This window comes from Rhea americana, unplaced genomic scaffold (genome assembly GCF_003343005.1).
Source record: "Rhea americana isolate MKP2758 unplaced genomic scaffold, rheAme1 scaffold_567, whole genome shotgun sequence".
In the NCBI taxonomy this organism is placed as follows: domain Eukaryota; kingdom Metazoa; phylum Chordata; class Aves; order Rheiformes; family Rheidae; genus Rhea; species Rhea americana.
This window is the reverse complement of record NW_028186720.1, coordinates 81760-101197: the sequence shown is the minus strand read 5'-3', so window position 1 is coordinate 101197 and position 19438 is coordinate 81760. Positions and strand designations below refer to the sequence as shown.

The 19438-nt window shown below is 43.9% G+C and overlaps 2 protein-coding genes across 6 annotated transcripts in view; both read right to left on the bottom strand.

Moving 5' to 3' along the window:
- Positions 1-2219: 2219 nt before the first annotated feature.
- On the bottom strand, positions 2220-12109 carry LOC146587787 (uncharacterized). Of its 5 annotated transcripts, none has more exons than XM_085318999.1 (5): positions 12093-12109; positions 10844-11509; positions 9246-9366; positions 6425-6526; positions 2220-6209 (listed from the first exon to the last, which is right to left on the bottom strand). In XM_085318999.1, exons 2-5 carry the CDS (start codon positions 11207-11209, stop codon positions 5683-5685), a joined length of 1116 nt encoding a protein of 371 aa, XP_085175125.1. In that variant the 5' UTR covers positions 11210-11509; positions 12093-12109; the 3' UTR covers positions 2220-5682. The 5 variants fall into 5 exon arrangements, with proteins under 5 accessions (XP_085175125.1, XP_085175124.1, XP_085175123.1 ...); XM_085318998.1 differs by lacking the exon at positions 12093-12109 and adding an exon at positions 11896-12084; XM_085318997.1 differs by lacking the exon at positions 12093-12109 and having other exon boundaries at positions 10844-12084.
- Positions 12110-14047: 1938 nt separating this feature from the next.
- The window catches only part of LOC146587786 (uncharacterized), a 7840-nt gene continuing 2449 nt past the window's right edge, over positions 14048-19438 (bottom strand). Inside the window, exons 2-5 of the mRNA XM_085318992.1 lie at positions 18679-18811; positions 17872-17985; positions 17586-17699; positions 14048-15592 (exon numbers count right to left, since the gene is read on the bottom strand). Coding sequence (XP_085175118.1) covers positions 14544-15592; positions 17586-17699; positions 17872-17985; positions 18679-18811 — 1410 coding nt within the window. The 3' untranslated portion in view covers positions 14048-14543. The remainder of the gene's footprint in view (positions 15593-17585; positions 17700-17871; positions 17986-18678; positions 18812-19438) is intronic.

Here is a 19438-nt window from a genome sequence, read left to right as displayed (position 1 = left end):
ATTAAAACTTATTTCACTCTGATTTAGCTTTGAACTTCTGTCTCAGCGGGAACCTAGAGTCGGACCCCGTTACAGCGTTCCCCAGCAGCAGCAGYCTTTGCAGCCGTGCACGGTCAGGCAGCGCCAAGTGCTGGGCCGGCACCGTACCAGCCGAGCGCCACGGAGGGATGGAGGGCAGCCGGCCCCATCAGGCAAGCAAAGGCTGTGGCGCTGCCCACCTGGGTCACCTCAGTGACCATCCAAGCTGCTGGTCCAAGGTTTATTTTATTTGATGAAGGCGGCTGGGCGCATCCAGCTCACCTCTGAGTACTGGCAAAAGCGAGCAAAGGAAAATGAGCGCGTGAAATGCACCAGACGAGTCGCTTGGAGAGACGTGCTGTGCTCTCCTTCGAGATGCGATAGCGTGGCCTTGCGAGTAACGGCAGCGTGAACGCGTTAGTCTCTTTAATACTACAAACTGCCATTCCTTTTCTCTGTAGTGTTTGCKTTTGCTTCACATTCTGCTGGATGCTTCTACTAAACCTAGTTTTTCCTCCCAAGACAGTTCAAACTCTTTGCACCTTGCCTTGCAATTATTTCATACTGAGCTCACCAAGGTTTATCCCCAGTCCTGCTTGTATGTTTGAAGATGATTTCCACTCTCCAACAGATGCCTTTTTATTTCTAGTAACTTATTTTATCTGTGTTAAACCGTGACTATTTGGGGAGTGGGGAGTCTGTGCATTTCTTTTTTTTGCCTTTTTTGACAAGCAGCACATCTTTACTTTTAAGCTCGTTAAATTGTCTTAAACCACTTCAGCAGTCCCTGTAAGCCATTTACCTTTAGCTGCTGCTTTAATTCACTTTTAACATTCTCTTTCTCATACAGTTTATCTTTTTTAGCTGAAACATGCTAATATAACAGATGTTGTGTTTATTCGCTTTTTGTTCCTACATGGATGTTGAATTTTAGCTTGTTATGGCTACTGTGAAAAAATAGCTCAAGCATTTTGAAGCAGATCATGTCCCCTGCTTAGGCCTAAATCAAGGATTGTGGATTATCTAACCAGCAGCCAAGAACAGTCATTAACTGTGTSAAAAATACAGTTTCTGCATCACACCTTCTTTTACACATTGATAGTTCAGCAGTGTTCTGGGTATGACTAATTTTACCTGGTCTTACCTGTAATACACATTTATAACTGATCTCATGGGCTAAACTCTCYGTATGGCCTGTGGAGGGAAAAGAGCACCTCTAGGGCACCCCTCATCTCACCCTGGTGTACCCATCTACAGGTAAATCATGCTTTAGGAGCACCCGCTCCTCCCAGGGACCATGAGGAGCAAGCAGATAACTAGCCCAGGTGCAGAGCCCACWGCACAGGAGCCCAAATCCCAGCAGGAATTCCTTTCCAGGCCCCATCACAGCGAGTGGCACCCTTACACGGTCTTGGCGGTTTTACTGGGTAGGTTAGGTGGTGAGTGAGCAAGGAAAACGGAGCTTCCTTTCCCAGCAAGGACCATGGTTCCAGCCTTGGATACAGTCAYGCAAGGGAGGTCTTGAGAAAAACCTGCAACATCCCTCCGTGCTCATCTGTGCTGTGGTGAGAGGAATCCACCRTTCAGCGCTGGAAATCTGGCATCTTCCTCAAATCTCTGTGCTGGCTTAAAACCTTGTTGCAAACTGGTAGCCTGGCGAATCCCATGTCAAAGCAGGGTGATGCTCTTCAAGGCCCTCTGCGCGCTTTAGACCYTGCTTTAGCAGGTCTTTTCTGCCACAAAACAGAACTGTCTTGGGGCTTAGACCTGTTGTTGGGAGGGTGAATAATCTGTAACTCCCTGAAGAGAAGCAGTGGGTTTGCTGATGAGTAYGTATCTGAGCAGCAGCTGGATCCAGCGACAGAAGGGGAAGGCGTAAAGGATGAAGTTTGGCATTAGTGGTTCCCTTTACCTCGAGGTGCCACCTGGCCATTACAGAAAGCACCCCACAAYCTTTCCTACACATATGCTCCCAAATTCAACAACAGGCAGGAAAGTGCTACTGGCATGTTTTAAAAGTGAGGCAAAAAGAAATTATGAGTATTGTGCGAGTCAAGCAAGATAAGGCTGAAACCATACAAACACAGATGGGATTGCCTGGGAAAGAGATTCCTTTTTTGATTGCTTTTGCTAAAAAACAACCACATCAAGAATGAAAGATGATTTCTTCCCAGAAACGGCATGTACAAAATCTCAGCATGTGTAGTTCATTATTTATTTGCATTTCAGTAGCACCCACAGCATTAAAGGCACCAGTCAAACACAGGAGATGAGATTCTTCATTTGAGGAGATCAATAAAAAGAGACAAGTACAGAAAAACTTTAAAAAGAAACAATCTATTGTCAACATTAGTCATAAAATGCCAGATAATCTTTAATTTATAAGCTGAACAGAGCAGAATGGAAAAGGACACTTAAGATGGCAAACCATAAAGCACAGTCAAAACAGGGCAGAAAACCCTCATATGTTACATCCAGAGCTTGTTTCTACCACTTAGCAGAATTTAGTTCTTAAAACTACAAATATTTTATTCTTGAATGTGTTTCTGTCACTGTTATTCTTAATAAGGTGTTATATATCAGGGTAAGCTTTACATTTTTAGATTGAACATGACCAGTAACTATTTTAGAAAAAAAAAAGAATTGTAAGTTCTCTTTAATAAATACCTGATTTGCCAAGGATCTGACTTTTTTTCTGTGACTGCACAAACAACAGTTTACGCAGTAGCTGGTATTTCCTGATGCATGAAGAGTATTTCTAAAGGCAAATATACTGATAATCACTTAGATTTCTTACTCTCCCTGCTACAAGGTTCAGAACAGAATTTGTTCTACAGAAGGTCAGACTCCATGATTGAAGAGAATTGAAACAAAAGCTCCCAGAGAAGAATTCAGAGAATCTCACGATTCCTGCACATGTGTTTTTATAGGAAGACTCAGGCAAGGAATGGCTAGTGTATACATCCCTCCTACTTGTTTCCTATCTCGACTTCCCAAGTATTTCTACCAGATACTAGACTAAAGAATTACTGTATTTTTATCACACTTCAATCAAGCTTGTTCTATTCTACTTTAGTCTACATTTTGGACTAGGATAATGGCATATGTTGCTGGGCTTTCTGATGCTAAACTTATGCTATATATATATATATATATTTATATGTGTGTGTGTGTGTGTATATATATATATATATGTATATAGCATATTTAATTTAAGAAGTATATTTATAGTGCAGATTATTTAGCCATGGTAACAGATGGGACATTTTTGTCTCATAACACAGTAAGGTACCTGAAGAAATGCACTGACCAATAAAAGTGCACGTACAAGAGGGCATTTTACTCTATATAGGTAAACATGTTCTTGAAAACAGGGTAATTTGCTCTACAGTGAATTGCTTTTTGGATACAGAAGGAACAGAAATGTCCCATCCAAGTAACCAYTGTGTATTAACAATGTGTCATGTCCCTTACCACTGGGCATAGATCTTTATTACACTTTAAGTTTTAGTGTTATTTTTCATGGAGTCTGAAAAGACACTGTTTAAATACAGCTTCAGAAATAACTGATTTTGGAGTTTATATTATATAACTGTAGTGTGTTGAGAGAGAATGATTACTATAGCACACAAACTATTTGTTTAATTATTAAGGTGCTAAGCCTATTCTCAATTAAAGCAAAATTCCTACTAATATCAATGGAACTGAAAGAGGATCTGTATTTGTTAGAAACGAAGTCAGTAAAACTTATCTTCAAAGCTGAAAGGCTTGACAGGTCCTTTTATTTTCCTTTTCATTTAAAACCCATTAAAATCTCTGCATTTTTTAATGTCACAAGGAGAAAATACTTCATCAAGCCCTTTAGAAGACATCTCTAACCTTAAAGTTACACATTTCTCTTATTGTGCATGCTCCAAGTCTCAGGTCAGACAGGAAGGATGTTACCTATACTTTTCTTGCCAAATCAAAGCCCTTTTACTCATAGCAAATTGAACATAAGATTTTCACAAAAATCACAGATAAAGTCTCCTAGTTCCAGTACTTCAGACACTCATTTCTTAGGATATCAACTTTATGTTGAAATGCCTTGTTTGTCTGACTCCACATTTCCCTACAAATCTGAATATTTACCATTCAGATAAAACCAGAATATTCTTTACAGAAACCATAATTCCTCTGGCTGTCCATTCTCACTGTGTCCACTGCTAATGCTGAGATCTGCTTAGAATCTTGAACAAGTGAAACTACACATAATCATTATTTAGAATAGCCCCACTGCTGCGTGGCTTTGCCTCTCTAACCCCGTTTAATCTCCGTCTCCATTTAACCCGCTACACAAGCGTTAGTATTTGCATTTCGGAGCATACAAGATCTGTTCGAAGTGACCGCCTCTGCCCAGGCTTTCCCTGGATGGACGCTCCTTAGCTCTGCGCTTGCACAACAGCGGGGAAGGAGGCAGGAGCTCTTTCATTGAGGTTCTGCTTGGGACTAGTGAGATATTAAATTATGTGGGAGAACAACAACAAAAAAAGCTGTCCCAAGGCAATTTATGAGAAAGAAATAATGAGAAGCCGGGGAAAAAAWTTTCTGTAAGCTATACCCATATTTAGGACTGGCAGGGATCTCTTGGGGYCAAGTTTAGTACAATCCTAATGTGGACAACCATGTTACACAATGGCCTTCAGAATTTATCACACYTCATCACTGCACCCTTATTTTCCTGCTCCTACTATTTCTCATAGGAAGCTGAGAATAGCACCTTAATTCAAGGTCTTACTGCAAAACAGGTGCTTTGAACTAGGAAGTTACACTAGTTTTTCAATCTTTGCACTCAACTGGAATAAGCAAAAAATACCGCAGATCCTCCCCATGSTGTAGAGAGAAGATGCATGATCTATCAACATTGTCTCCACAGGACTTGTCTCTTTCTGTTTGTTAATCTTGTCCCTGTACATGATGCTATCACTTGTTTCTTTAGTTTACAGAGAACAGTAATTTTACATATACTTTGCACATATGTTAAGAATACACCCTTGCTCTTCTCCAGAACCTCAGAACCAAATCCAGCACCTCACCCACTGCAAGCAGATGTTGGAAGCACCTGTGTGATTCTGATTTCCATGCAACTGTGCTTTCCCTGCCACCACTACTGTCCTACTACTCTAAGTGCTGAACTAACATCTTTTTGCTATTCTTATATCAAGCGCAATTATTTACCGTATTGTAAGCTCTCAGAAGCCCCATTTTACTGCTTATAACTCTGCGGACATTCCTGTTCTGATCTAAATATTTTGTGCTGATCTTTCACAGTCTTCTCGTATCTGAAAAGCTTCCAGCGTTTTCCTGCATTAATACAGGCATTCTCCAGTATAGGCTGTCTGGTGCTTCTGTTTTTTTTTTTTTTTCCCTTAATCATGCCTTTGGTACAGTCACAGCTCTATACACTCCCCCTCCCAGATATGAATCATCTGGCCACTAATTAAAATCTGCTACTAATCAATGTTTATTAAGCTGGCACCAACCAGATGCATTTCATATTTGAATTTGAGTCAATTGAATAAAACTGCTCTCATCTTAAAGCTTCCCCTATAATCAATATACGACTATAAGCCATCATCTCTGGGTAGCTTTTTTCACRAATGAATGGAACTTCTGGCACATGGATTACATGTAAATGTTATGCGTTCGCAGGTGATTCGTAAGTCTTGGTTTTTCTGTAAAACTTTTTTCACATTCTGTGCATTTATAAGGCCTCTCTCCTGTGTGAGTTCTTTGGTGTCTAATCAGATCTGCATGCCGACCAAAGCTTTTACCACAGTCCGTACATATGTATGACGATATTTGATTCTTCTTGGTGTGAATTTGCTTATGTTTTAGAAGTCCTATTTTCAGTTTAAAAGTCTTCTTGCATTCTATACACAGATAAAGTCTTTCTCCTGTGTGGCCTTCCTGGTAAAAATGAATCTCTTTGAATTTAGTAGATTCTCTGTCACCAAGAGCGTTGTTACCTGTTCTGCTTCCCATTGCCTGATCTGCATCTGAATTCTGACAACTCTCAAAAGTTACCTCCTGGTCCAAAACGTGGCAGCTCAGGTCTTGGGATTCTCCTGAAAATGATCCATGCAGTTTTATGTTCTCTGAAYTCTGTGCATGACTCTGCATCTCAGATGTGATCACAGTCCCACCGAAACCTGGAATGAAAAGATTCCACACGTTTCCTTTATCTGACCTGATCTAACAAAAATCTCCAAAGAGTAAAAAATCTTGGTGAYTACAGCTATACCTTTTTTATACAAAACTTGTTTTATTTGCAAGAGTATGCTATAATCCCCCCACCATTCTACAAGCCTATGCAGTTTCAAGGTACTGCAGATTTAATTTTTGACTGGTTTTAGACCTCACGCACCTGTGCTAAGACTTGCAGAAATGTATCTTTCCTCAATATCTTGCTGATCCTTGACATGCAGCRCTTCTTGTGACTGGGTGTCATTTTGGGGAGCGGGATGGTCTGCATAAAGCAAACAAAATGGAAAATGTCGTTTTTTCCTCTGTTTTTTTTAATTACAAATATGTTGCCTAGCCTACTTCAATTGTCTTGATGCATGCAGAGAATTGCAGCAAAGTTGCACAAAGACAGGTGCTGAAGAAGGTTTTTCATCAAGMAGTTCCCTTCAGTCTCCAAGGCCTATAGTTTACGTTTGCCCTTTTTTTGGGGAACATGACTCATTTTCATTAATTTACATGAAAAATACTGCCTTTTTCTTTCCCAAAGAAACCTAAATGAAAGAGCTTTCAAGTCAAGCAATCAGAAACAGCCTTTTCCTCTCTTTTCATCACTGTTCACTATGGATTGAGCAGGCATCCAACAATTATATTTAAGGTTGCCTAGACACTGCTTTCAGTGACTTAGCAATATTTAACCTATAACCAATTGGAGATGAAATATCCATTCAGAATTCTSTTATAAATTTAGTTAAAACAGTTCAGTCAGTCCCTGAGTAAGATGAAATAAGTAATGCATTGCTCTGACACATTAAGAAGTTCCTGCACCCTTTTCATWGACAGGCTCTAACCCGTTAATGCTGTGAAGCAAGGACTTGCTGTTCGGGGAGGGGGGCACCACTGTGGTGCTACCTGTATTCTGAGTGCTGTGAAAACGTGCAAGTTTGCCCCAATTATAAACATCTAAAAGTTTCCATTTTTACAGGCCTAGCAGATTCTCTCTCACTCCCCCCCCTCTTTTCAGGAAATTATCTGATCATTCCCTATGTGCTGAATATCCTCCATACCCTTGCAGTTTGGGTGCTGACATGATGCCCACAGGATTAAGCATAGAAAATCCAGAGCTGTGGGGCTGGAACGGGACTTTCCCGGCCTCCTCCTCCGCCTGCTGGGGCATGAGCAACTGCACTGCAGTYGGGAGGGTCTTCCTGTGCCCTCGGTGGTCCTGCTGCTGCATGATGGGCAGAGCAGCGCGGAGAAGAAAGTTGCCTGACTTACGTGCATGAAAGGTAAGAYACTGGAAGCAGAAAGAAAGAAAAGGATGCAAAGTAGGGGCAGTGGGGGGCAAGTATGAGACCTGATAGTGAGCACAACTGAGGCAAARGGAGAGAAATCATAACAAGAACATAAAGGGAAAATGCTGGAGTTGAAGAGGGTGCTCAGACAAAAACCGTGATGGAGTAAGAGCAGAAAGAGACAATCTGAAACTGGCAGTATAAGGAGGGAAAGGTCTCAGCACTAGGCAACATCTTGGGACCCACTGTCTAAATACACCTCTCTYTTTCCCTCCAAGAAAAAAGCCAGTGAGAAGAGCAAACTATTGCTGCAGCTGCTCTGGCACCAAAGAGGGTGGTCTGGAAGCAGAGGGGGCAATACCTATCTTCCATCTTTTTTTTTTTTTTAATTATTATTATTAATTTTAATTTTATTTTAAGTATTTCAGAAATTATATCCAAAAGATTGAAAATGTTCAAAAAGGAAAGGGTCTGGACTAATTACAACCATAAAAACTTAATTCAGCTGTATGGTTCACATATGTAATAGTTCAGTCCCACCTGTCTTTCTGATATACAACTTATTTTCCCCTCAAGTAACCCCTTCTAATTCAATACACAGCACCTTTTAAGATCAAAGTTGTACAAAAAATAGAGGCTGCTGTCTGCAGAGTCCAGCTCTTCCACTGTATAAAATGGAAAGTATGTAAAAAAAAAATTGAATTAGATTCTCTCATTGTTTCTCTAAAGCTTCAAAGCAATTTCATATTTGAGACTGCGGAAAATARCAACAGAATGAGGCCAGGCTACATCAGCATTTCTCACACAGAACTAAAGAGGGTCACAAAACATAAGCAGGAGTAAACAACTGAGACTGCTGGAGTTCCCAGCAGCTCTCTTCCTCTAGCCTGGAGGACAAGTAAATGTACTTTTAGCCTGTAATTAGAGCAGGTTCTTTCTTCTCTTAATCAAAGCGATCAATTGAAAACTGAGGAGCCAGAAAGGATTCACACCTTGGTATTTAAAAAGACAACAACCTAAAACAAATGTATAATTAGCACTTAAAACTAACAGTAACACATAACTTTTTGGAACATCATCCATGTTGGTTTAACTATTTCTGCATCAAAATAGTTCAATAATCTTTACTGACTCTCAAAAACTGCATATAGTTGGGGATTTGAGGCTGCTAGAGATGAAGTGTAAMCTGCTTTTTAACTATGATTAACAAATCCATAGGATTCATGGTACTGTATGTCATCGCAAACTCCTAGTGACATTTCCAAATGCAAATTTAAATTAGAACAATAATACTTTCTGCAATTTGTAAGTGAATGGAAACACACATACTAACGTAACCAGCTCATTAGGTCGTGTATCTCAATCTCTTCCATTTGTTTTTTGTTTTATCAGTGGCACCATCAGAGATAATTACCTGAACCCCTTTCCCAGGGGAGAGGCTTTCACTCTCTCTTACTCTATCTGTATCACACAAGACAGGTATCACACATGCACACAGACTGAACATCAATAGAGTGCAGGGAGAAAGCAGATGTGGAGGCATTAGAAAAGTGACTGTCCTTCAGTCTTTAACAGTGTGGAGCTTATCTTTTTTCACAAAAGATTCAGAAGTATCTAAGCACTAATCAAATGATTTGAAGACTGTTAGACAAGAGCCAGTCCAGAAACAGCACACATCTCTCAGCCTCCAGCAAGAAAGACAAAACTAACCTTTACCCAGTGAGGTTAAAGATTCATAATTCTCCTTTATCACTTTTTCGTAAAGTTCTTTCTGCCAATCTTCTAAGTTCTTCCCCTCATGGGCTGCAACATTATCAAATGTCCCAGGGTCCTAGAAACAGAAAGTGTTCAACACTCAATGCCATTTGCAAGCAGTACATCCTTGAAAGCCCTCTCTGTCAAACAGTGTCAAACATGCAATCATCAGCCAACTGTTTCTAGCAGCATCTATGTTACTCTATATCCAGGATACTACTTAAGGAATTTAAATATCAATCTTTATTTTTAACCAATCTTTAATTTTATTCCTATATATACACTTAAGAATTAGCAAAATTATTTTAAAGATGCGACTCAGCTGGAACAATGATTTTCTAAAATAACCAACTCAAAAATTGGTGGYGAAGAAAAACTACAGTCACCGCAGACACCCACCCCAAAGAAAGAAAATACATTYTTGTGTATTTCAAGCATCTTAGACRGYTGACCTGCCTCARGACGTATCAGATCTGACTKTCAGGTTTTTCCCTTAATAATAAAAKTTAAAGGTTAAGATAAACAAAGGGGGGAAAAAAAGCACCCTACAAATACTGAGATGAATACTGCATTTTTTGACAGAGAAATGTTAAAGTACATGCTGTTATTTTCCCCTGAATTTCTTTCAACTTACCTAGATTTTTTTTTTTGAAGTGAACAGTGCTGAATGCARTTACTATCACTGCAATCTTATTCTACCCACTCTTTCACTGCCTAGACATGATGTGTTTTTCTTAGCACCAGTGTATTTTTGACAGCATTTTACTCTTGAAGTTTAAATTGCAACCTGCTGAGCTGAATTAATACTCAATACTCAATCTATATTGTGCTTCCGAAACAYGCTATCTATATAGGAACACCAAGAATGAATTTATACTTTGCCTTTACACGCTACAGTTACCTTTACCTTTATATATTACATACTGTATATGCATACATCCTGTGTTTGTATATGTATTGAGTTTTGTACGTTTGCTTTTGAATAAATTGTACTTTGACTTTCAACCAGATACACATCTCACCGGTTCAGAAGTTGTGCAGCTTGCACAGCATACAGAGCCAGCTGCACAAACCTGCTGCCAGCAAAAGTCATTCAGCTAGTTAAGTCTTATAAACTTGTCACTAGGTGGGATCACAGTTCAAGCTAAACACACAGGAAAAAAGCTGGAGCAGAAGTCAAGGTGTTGTCTCACAGCCCCAAACACTCACCCTGCAGACACTATGCCACCAGCTCAGTGAATCTAAAGGAAACCTGTGTAAGAACTACAGTGTACAAGTACGGGTTTGCAGGAAGAGAGCCACTTTACAGCATGAAGTGGGATTGGATTTCCAACAAATATCACACTTTTTCCCCTAACAGACATTTAGGCATAAAATTGGAATTTGACCACAGAGAGAAACGAAACCTGTTTTATCACCAGTATCATCTTTATTGTGTCAAATAGCATGTTTCACATATTTTTGCTTCCTTGAAGAGCTTTACAAGCAAATAGGCACTTATTATCCTCCTTTAATTAAACAGAAGTAAATATAACAGCAAATACGTTAATTACCTTGAAGCCTTCRGGACTCCGGATTCGTTTTCGAGTTTTATTACTTATTCCACCACAGAAACTTCGAGGTGTTCCAACAAGCCAGTTTCCATCTTCACCCAAAATGAATTTTTTGGGAACAGCTTCTTTCAGTAGACGTCTGTTTTTTCTCATTTTTAAGGGGTCAATTTCAAAAGAACTGTCCTCAAAATGCTTAGAACACAGTCGCTGATGTTTAGAAGGTGTTCCCATGTCACGACCCATGTTGTGAATCCACTGCTTTAAAAGGGGTTTATTTTGTAAAGGAAAACCATAGAAAGTAACTGTACTGTTTTTATACACCCCACTGGTAGCATTTTGACAGTTCAGTGCTGAGCAATAAACCATTGTAAAATGAGAAACAGGAATAAATCCAAAAATAATGTGCCTGGAGGAGGGTTTCAAGRGTTTTTAAGTCAACAGTTGTCTTAATATTAAATAGACCTAAACATCTCAAGAAAAAAACATGTTTATGGAAGACAGAGGTGAAATCCCGGAGAAGTGAAACACACTGCTGTGCTTCACTGAAAGAGAGGTGGATCTCACCACAGCCAACATCTGTAAGACACGGAGGGAAGAAGTCAGGTTCCCTTTTCCTCAGGCCAACCACCACCATACAGCTGCCTTGCCTCTGAGCAACTCTGTGATCTGAAGGGGAAAAAAAATCTTTAAAATCAGCCTAATGGACCACTACTATGCAGATTTATGCTTAAAGTAACTTCTACTGTGAATGCATGTACATATATAGACAGACAGACACTTAACGAGCGTATCCACGAGGAACCCTAACACGCTCCATCACAAGCTCACGACACAGTCGGAAGGCAACAACAGCCGAGCGMTATCTCCTAAACGTTAGAGCTCGGGTTTGCGCGTGGGGAACTGCAATGAAGACCCGCTGCCCTCCTATCACCRCGCGCTGGAGCCAGCGGGAGCCAGGGAAGCCACACTCGGGATGCCAAGCAGAGAGGAGGGGGAGGAAGGGGAGGAGGAGGAGGAGGAGGCCTTCGCACGGAGGAGGACACGGGACGTACTGAGAGGAGGGGACCAAAAACAGTCGCTGCTAAGAAGAATTATCGGGGCAGGCGTGAGCCAAGAACCCAGGAAGAGAGAGGACTCCCCGCCCCGCGGCCTTCCTCCGCCGCGGCGCGGCGCTGCGCGGGCCCCGACGGAGAGGGGCGGGCCCGGCCGCCGCACAGCGCTCACCACCTCCCCCCTGCCGCCATCTTACCTCCGCGCGGCCCTGCCCCGCCGCGCCGCCGGGCGGAGGCCAATCAGGCGAGACGCCTGCCGCGCGTGCGGAGCGCAGCCGCCCCGCCTCCCCTCGCGATTGGCCAGCCGCCTCTCTTTGCCCCACCTTCCGCCCGCCACGCCTCTCCATTCGTGCACGGGGTCAGCGCGGAAACCAATCGACATCAGCGCGTGAGGAGCAACCCCTGCAAGGGGGCGGGGCGGGCACGCTCACTCCCATTGGCCGGCAAACGAAGGCGGAGAACGCTCATTGGAGGGAACGGCCGTGACCTCACGGGGAGGGAGGAGAGCGGCGGCGGCGCAGCGCCCTCCCGTTGTCATGGCAACGGCACTGGGCGGCTGCGGCCTGCTCCGGGCCGGGCCGGGCCGGGCCGGGCCGGGGGCGGGTTCCGGCCGCAGCGGGGCCGCGGGGTGCCCCGGAGGCACCTCTGCGGGCAGGGGCGACCATTCCCCACGTAAAACGTTGTTTACACGCGTTTTCCAGAGCAATGACGTGCCTCTAAAACAGGGGCGTGGGAGACAGGAGACCCAGAGCATCTCCTGTTGCTTCAGCCTTCCTCACCTTCACTCCCTCGCCTGTACAGCGATGGAGCAGGACATGCTGAAGGCCGTGTCCAGGCTCATGAAGGACAAGAAGGTGGTCAGGAGCAGTCAGCACGGATTCATCAAGGGGAAACCACGCTGAACCAACCCGAGAGCCCTCTCTGAGGGAGCGTCTGGCTGGGGAGATGAGGGGAGAGCAGTGGACGTTGTGTACCTTGACTTCAGCAAGGCTTTTGACACTGTCTCCCCTTAACATCCTCCTAGAGAAACTTAGGAAGTATGAGTTAGATGAGTGGACAGTGAGGTGGACTGAGAACTGGCTGAAGAGCAGAGCTCAGAGGGTTGTTATCAGTGACRTGGAGTCTAGTTGGAGGCCTGTGGCTAGTGGCGTCCCCCAGGGCTCAGGACTGGGTCCCATCCTGTTCAACTTCTTCATCCAAGACCTGGACGAGGGGACAAAGTGCCTCCTCAGCAAGTTTGCTGATGATMCCAAGCTGGGAGGAGTGGCTGACACACCTGAGGGCTGTGCTGCCATTCAGAGAGACCTGGACAGGCTGGAGAGTTGGGCAGAGAGGAACCTCCTGAGGTTCAACAGGGGCAAGTGCAGAGTCCTGCACCTAGGGAAAAACAACCCCAGGCACCAGTACAAGCTGGGGGCTGACCTGCTGGAAAGCAGCTCTGTGGGAGAAAGGCTTGGGAGTGCTGGTGGACAACAGGCTGACCATGAGCCAGCAATGTGTCCTTGTGGCCAAAAAGGACAATAGTCTCCTGGGGTGCATTAGGAAGAGTGTTGCCAGCAGGTCAAGGCAGGTGATCCTGCCCCTCTGCTCTAGTGAGGCCACACCAGCAGTGTTGGATCCATTTCTGGGCTCCCCAGTACAAGAAATACATGGAGCTGATGAAGGGACTGGAGCATCTCTCATATGAGGAAAGGCTGAGAGACCTGGAACTGAACATGAGGAAAAACTGCCGTCTGAACATGAGTAAAACCTTCTTTACTGTGAGGGTGACAGAGCACTGGAACAGGTTGCCCAGAGAGGTTGTGGAGTCTCCATCCTTGGAGATGTTCAAACCCCTTCTGGACAGGGTCCTGTGCAACATGCTCTAGGTGACACTGCTTGAGCAGGAGGGTTGGACCAGATGATCTCCAGAGGTCCTTGCCAACCTCAACCATTCTGTGATTCTGTGAATGACTCACTTCCAAGCTCACAGAATATCCCTAACAATTGTCAGTACAAAAAGAGAAATTTCCAGCCATAGAAGAAGCATCCTAACAAAACTTAAGCAGAAACATGCGAGTAAAATGGCYGCTTAATGTAGCTTGTCACAACTGAGATTAAATGAGCTCTGAACTAAAAGGCTGAACAGCATTGACAACAAGGTTGCAGATAATGCATCTAGAACTTTTTATTACTAAAAGGAATGCGTTTTATCCCTGCAATGTCACAGAATGTCAGGCTCTCACTCCCCCTTAAGAAATATTAAATATGAGTAAAAATAAAGTTCCTGAAGGAGAAGATCATTTAGCAAGCATTTTAATTTTCTATTTCTATTCATATTTCGATCTGATTTTTCCCCTGAGCAGATTCCCCTGCTGGCAGTAATTCTGAGGACTGCAGGTTTCATATTAGCTCCAATATGTCCCAAACAGCAACAGATACAGTCGCCAGCGAAAGCTGCAAAACAGCTCCCAAACCACTTCAAATCAGCCTGAAAGACAAATATCTAGTGTTCTCCCTTCCGTTGGAGGGGGATCAAACGGCTGTTCAACACCCTCCTCCTTCCATGGTCCAGCCCAGAGCTGGGCAATCCTGTTGCTATCCCATCTTCCSGCCCAGCACAGGCAACATCCAAACAGCCTGTGAAACTCTCAGCTGGACAGGCTTTGCTACATGGAGGGCGTTACCGATGCCCTGATGTCACTGCCACTCCAGCTGCCTAAAGTTACCTCTGTTTCTTGCAAGTGACTTTCCTGATGCTTAATGAAACTCTTCCTGAGCACAAACCTTTTCCTGCACAGGTGGCACTGGAACAGCCTTTCTCCCGAATGCCGGCGCTGGTGCTTTAGAAGATAATCCTTTCTCCTGTAGCTTTTGTCACACACTGAGCATTTGTACGGCCTCTCTCCTGTGTGAGTCATCTGATGTCTAACAAGCCAGGAATGGCAAATGAAGCTTTTCCCACAGTCACTGCAGATGTAGGGCTTCCCTTTCCCGTGGCTCTGCTGTTGGCTTGCTAAGCTGCCCTTGGGCAGGCAGTGTTGCCCACACATGGCACATGCCTCTGACTTGTCCCCTGGGTGATCCTGGCAGGGGCTGGTTAACAGGTTTTCTGCAAGGAAGTTCTCTCCACTTTCTGTGCATGCAGATGGCCGATCCCCTCCATGAAGGTCGCTGTGGTCACTAAACCTAGTTGTGACTTTGGGGYTTCGTCTGTACCTGGTGCAGGCCACCCGCTGCTGCCCTGGGGGCAGCCCCTCTCGGCAGTCACGAGCAGCCCTCTGCCTGATGCGTTTCTTACTTGGAGCACATGGATGTGAGCGCAGCGTATGAAACACCCTGTCGTTGGGACTTTTTTCAGACATGGGGCCTGGAAACATCTCCCCTTCTTGGGCTCCCTGAGGAGTCTGAAGATGTCTTTGCTGGCGAGGGTTTCTCTCACATTTGTTGTATGCATGTGGTCTCTCTTCAACATTGTTTTCCTGAGTGTTAAAGAAATCTAAGTGCTCATCAAACTGTTGGTCATTGCAAATGTAATCTCCAGTGTTGTTCCTGGTGGTGGTTGCTTCCATCATTTCTGAATTCCACTGACTGTCCCACGTCACTCCAGGACTGGGATCCTTGGAAACCTCTCCAGGTGTTCCCGGTACATTGGAGTCACACACAGTGCTTTCAAAACACTCTGCCTGAGGATTACTCCTTGTGTTTTCATCAGTCACTAAAACAGACAGATATTAAAATTAAGTTTCAATTAAGAAAGGCTCTTAAGAGTATCACACAGCTTACCCCTCCAAGTCCATGGCTGTGTCGCACCAACGGACAGACAAGCAAAGATGGAAGGCATTAATACTGAGGGGGMGGGCAAATACCAGCATTTCACTGAAACAAATCTGCAGGAGAAAGAAAAGGTCTCTTTGCAATTGATTTTGAAATCACTGATGCAGTAGCAAATATTTTTAGAGTATCACTTTAAAGATGACTGATGCTGTATCAAGTTTGCTCTGCACTTTATGTATGTTCACTGCAGTAAGAAATATCATTGTTTAATGGCTGGATACAAAAGTTTCAATCCCTATCAAAGCTACTTCACACCTCTATCTAAAAGCACTGCAGATACTTCAAGCCTCTGAAAAACAGTCTTTAGGAAAAAGAGTCACAATGTCTCTCATCTTTATACCCTTTCATTTAGATACCCTGAGTTTGAGCCTGAAGTTTCCTATGTAATCAACAGAGTGGACAACATCTCACCTCAGTGCTCTCAGTTCTTCTTTGCAGACTCCACCAAGTATCTAGAGAAGCAAAGGCCCAAGCTAACACACCTAGGCTAGCCAGGTGAGACAGTGCAAATGCACCCCTTCTTGTATGTAAACTAGTGTCTCTACAGGCAGGACTCCTGAAGGGAAACGCTTTCCTGCCCTGTCTGTGCTCAGATAAGCTCAGATCAGTGATGAGCAAAGAGGAAGGTTCTTTTACCCCACAGAAATGTCTGGCATGAGAACCTCAGGGCTCACACACAGTTCAGGCTCAATGCRCAGCTGTGCCCAGGCTAAGAGCGTTCAGTTGACTGCCTTTCCCCTAGACACCTCTCCTKCTTTCTTCTGAAAACATTTAAGACTCCCAGTAATCCATCCCCAAAAGGTACTTGACATCTTAGCTGCTTAGCCACAGCTCTAGAATCATGATTAGACAGAAACAAACGAACAAACAAACAAACTTTTCCCTCCCTGCTATTTTCCTGACCTGCAAATTCCTTCTTTCTGTAAGGAACTATTGTTTCCTGTGACACATAACCAGTGTTCTATTTTCAAGATTATTTTCACCAATGCTCTTCAGCCCAGTTCTCGAGTGCACCAGGATTCTTCTCTTCCCTAAAATCTGTGACCCTTCCAACACCTGACTGATGCTATAGCAAGACTCCACTACATTTAGCATCATAAGGGATTGAGTGTCTCAGCAGCATCACTCAGTTGAGTGTTTATACATTGGTTTAGTCTATACCAATTTCATCATCTGTTCATGAATGTCTACATTATTTACATGAAGTGAAGGAATTTGAGCTACCAACAGATCTCTTTGCATCTCTTTGCCAATTAAGCACTTAAGAGCTATACGGAATTGTCCTGGCTTGTGGCCTAAGAGATTGTATCTAATATCCCTATCCAAATCTACACAGCCCATCCTTGAGGCTAAGTCTTGATCTAAAGATGAAGCACATTAATTGCATCTCAAGCATGATCCATATTCCAAGTGTGTTCTGTACAAAAAACACCTCTGCATGAATGTTAGCATGGACATCTCCATTCAGCATGTCCTGAAACTGCTCTGCATTAAAGCTGCCTTCTTTTTTGCACCACGTTAGCTCTCCTGCTTGGGAACATAGTCACGGCTCCACGTTCAGTGGTTCCAGGCCTAGACACTAACAGCCCAGGTGGAAGAACAAAGTCGATCTGTAAGGCTTAAGCACACAACTGTACTTCCTAAACAGAAAACCAAGATGGTGTTTATAACAGTTTTAGGCCACCTGAGGGAAGAAGGTGACTCTTCAGCTGACAGAACCCCAAAATTCTATAAAAAAATATAAACTAGTAGACTGAGGTTTTTTACCAGTTAATTCATGGCTARCATTGCTTGGCCACGGCTTTTAATACCATATCAGAAATGTGCCAGAGATCTACTGCTCCTGGAAATCTCAGATCAAACCTACTACTGACCTGTACTGGGATCCGCAGAGACTTCTTCTTCCTCCAAGTCTTGTTGTTCATGGAGGTGTGGCTCCTCCTCTTGTTTAATCCAAGATAAAACATCAGTTGTACAARTCTGAAACCCTGTTCATTGGGGAGAATGTATACAACAGAGAGACACTAGAGAAAGATGCAAAGCATGGAAGATTTGGGGGTTCACAAGAAAAAGCGTTGAGAAAGCCTCAGGGAAGGCACAGCCATTGAGGGCCACCTGAGAGAAATTCCTACACTAGAAGTTTTTCCAGGGAATCCTCACCTGGGTAAGGGCCTGTGTGGAGGTCTTCACCCTCTGCATCTGGCAGCTCTGTGACATGAACATCTTTGCCTTTCTTGGTCTGACTGGAAGTGYCAGGCTCATAAAATGCTTGCTCTACTGGAGGAGAAAATTCATGACAAGCACCTCAAAAGTGATTAAGGTCAGAGTTTCATAACTGTGAAATGTTCTCCCCCTTGCCTACATGTCAACCCTAGATTTTATACAAGCTCCCATAAACCCAGCTTATTAATGAAACCTGATGGAAAGGTCTAAAAATCCTAGATTGCATAACACACCAGAGGCCAAGTAAAATCAGCCAACATGGAGCCAACACTTAGAGCTGCCACCCTTTGTACAGGGAGGACAGTCACGCTCCAAAGCAGCACAKGTTTCTGAAATGCAAGGAGGCACCACCAAAATGAGGAGGCAAGAAATAAGTCTCTGGGCTGAGCAGTCTCACCAGGTACAGGAAGAGCACTTCCAAGATGTTATTGTGCTCACTCATGTCAGAAAAAACACGAAGGAAAGGTGAAGGAGGAAGGCAAAAGGCAGCCTGAAAATGCTGGATATGCAGGAAAACAGGCGCTGTGCAGCTTAGATGAAACACAGCCGCATATTCTACAAACTCAAAAATGACTGTGAGAAGGGAAAGATGAAATACGAGCTGCTTATCAGTCAGGACTGGTGACAAGTGTCTTTGAAACCTGTGAGCTTTTTATGAAAGATTTGGAACACATGAGGAGAGATACAAAGCTTGGAGTGTAATCCCTCGGCTTCCTTTCCCCTCCGAGGTATGCAGTTACTCACCCAGGCAGGGCTCTTCAGGAGCTTCTCTACCCTCCACATCCTGCAGATCTGCGGCACACAACTCTTCCTCTTGCTTAATGTCGATTAAGCTGTCTTCCGTATAAACTGGATGTTCTGTTTGTAGGGAGAAACGCTATTTTAATTCCATATACAGAATTAGCTCCAAGCCTCATCCCATCTCGGGCATAGCAGCTCTGTTCCAGTTCATGTACCAGGGAAAACCTCGGTTCAGTTCCACTTCTTGCTGACCAAAAATCTTTCAAACAGAACTACATATTTTTGTAGTCAAATCCTGAGCAGATGTTGAAGCTTCAGAAACACGTGAGTGTTTCATGCAAGCGTAACACCCGTTTGCTGTAGCACCCATCAGCTAATGCAGACATGGTATATGTAGCCCTGGGTGAGGAAAACACCTCTGAAATTGTAGTTCTCCAGTTCTGCTTCTATTTCGGCTCTGCTAGAATTACGCTATTCCCTTTTCCGCCCCCCAGTGACACGCACAGCTCAGTTCGAGCCCTTCAGGAAAGCACCGCTGGATAGCCACTGCTTGATGGCTTAAAAAAGGGTTAGAAAACACAGAGAGAGAGAATTACGAGCGAAAAAAACATGAAAAAAGGAAAGCGAAGCCCGTGCAATACGTGGGCACAGGGCCGGGCTGGCGCCCCGCCGACTCCTCTGCCTTTCCACGCGCGTGACGCGACCAGGGAACCAGAGCGAGACCTGGCGGGGCCGCTGCGCCGAGCCGCTGCCGCCGGCCGGC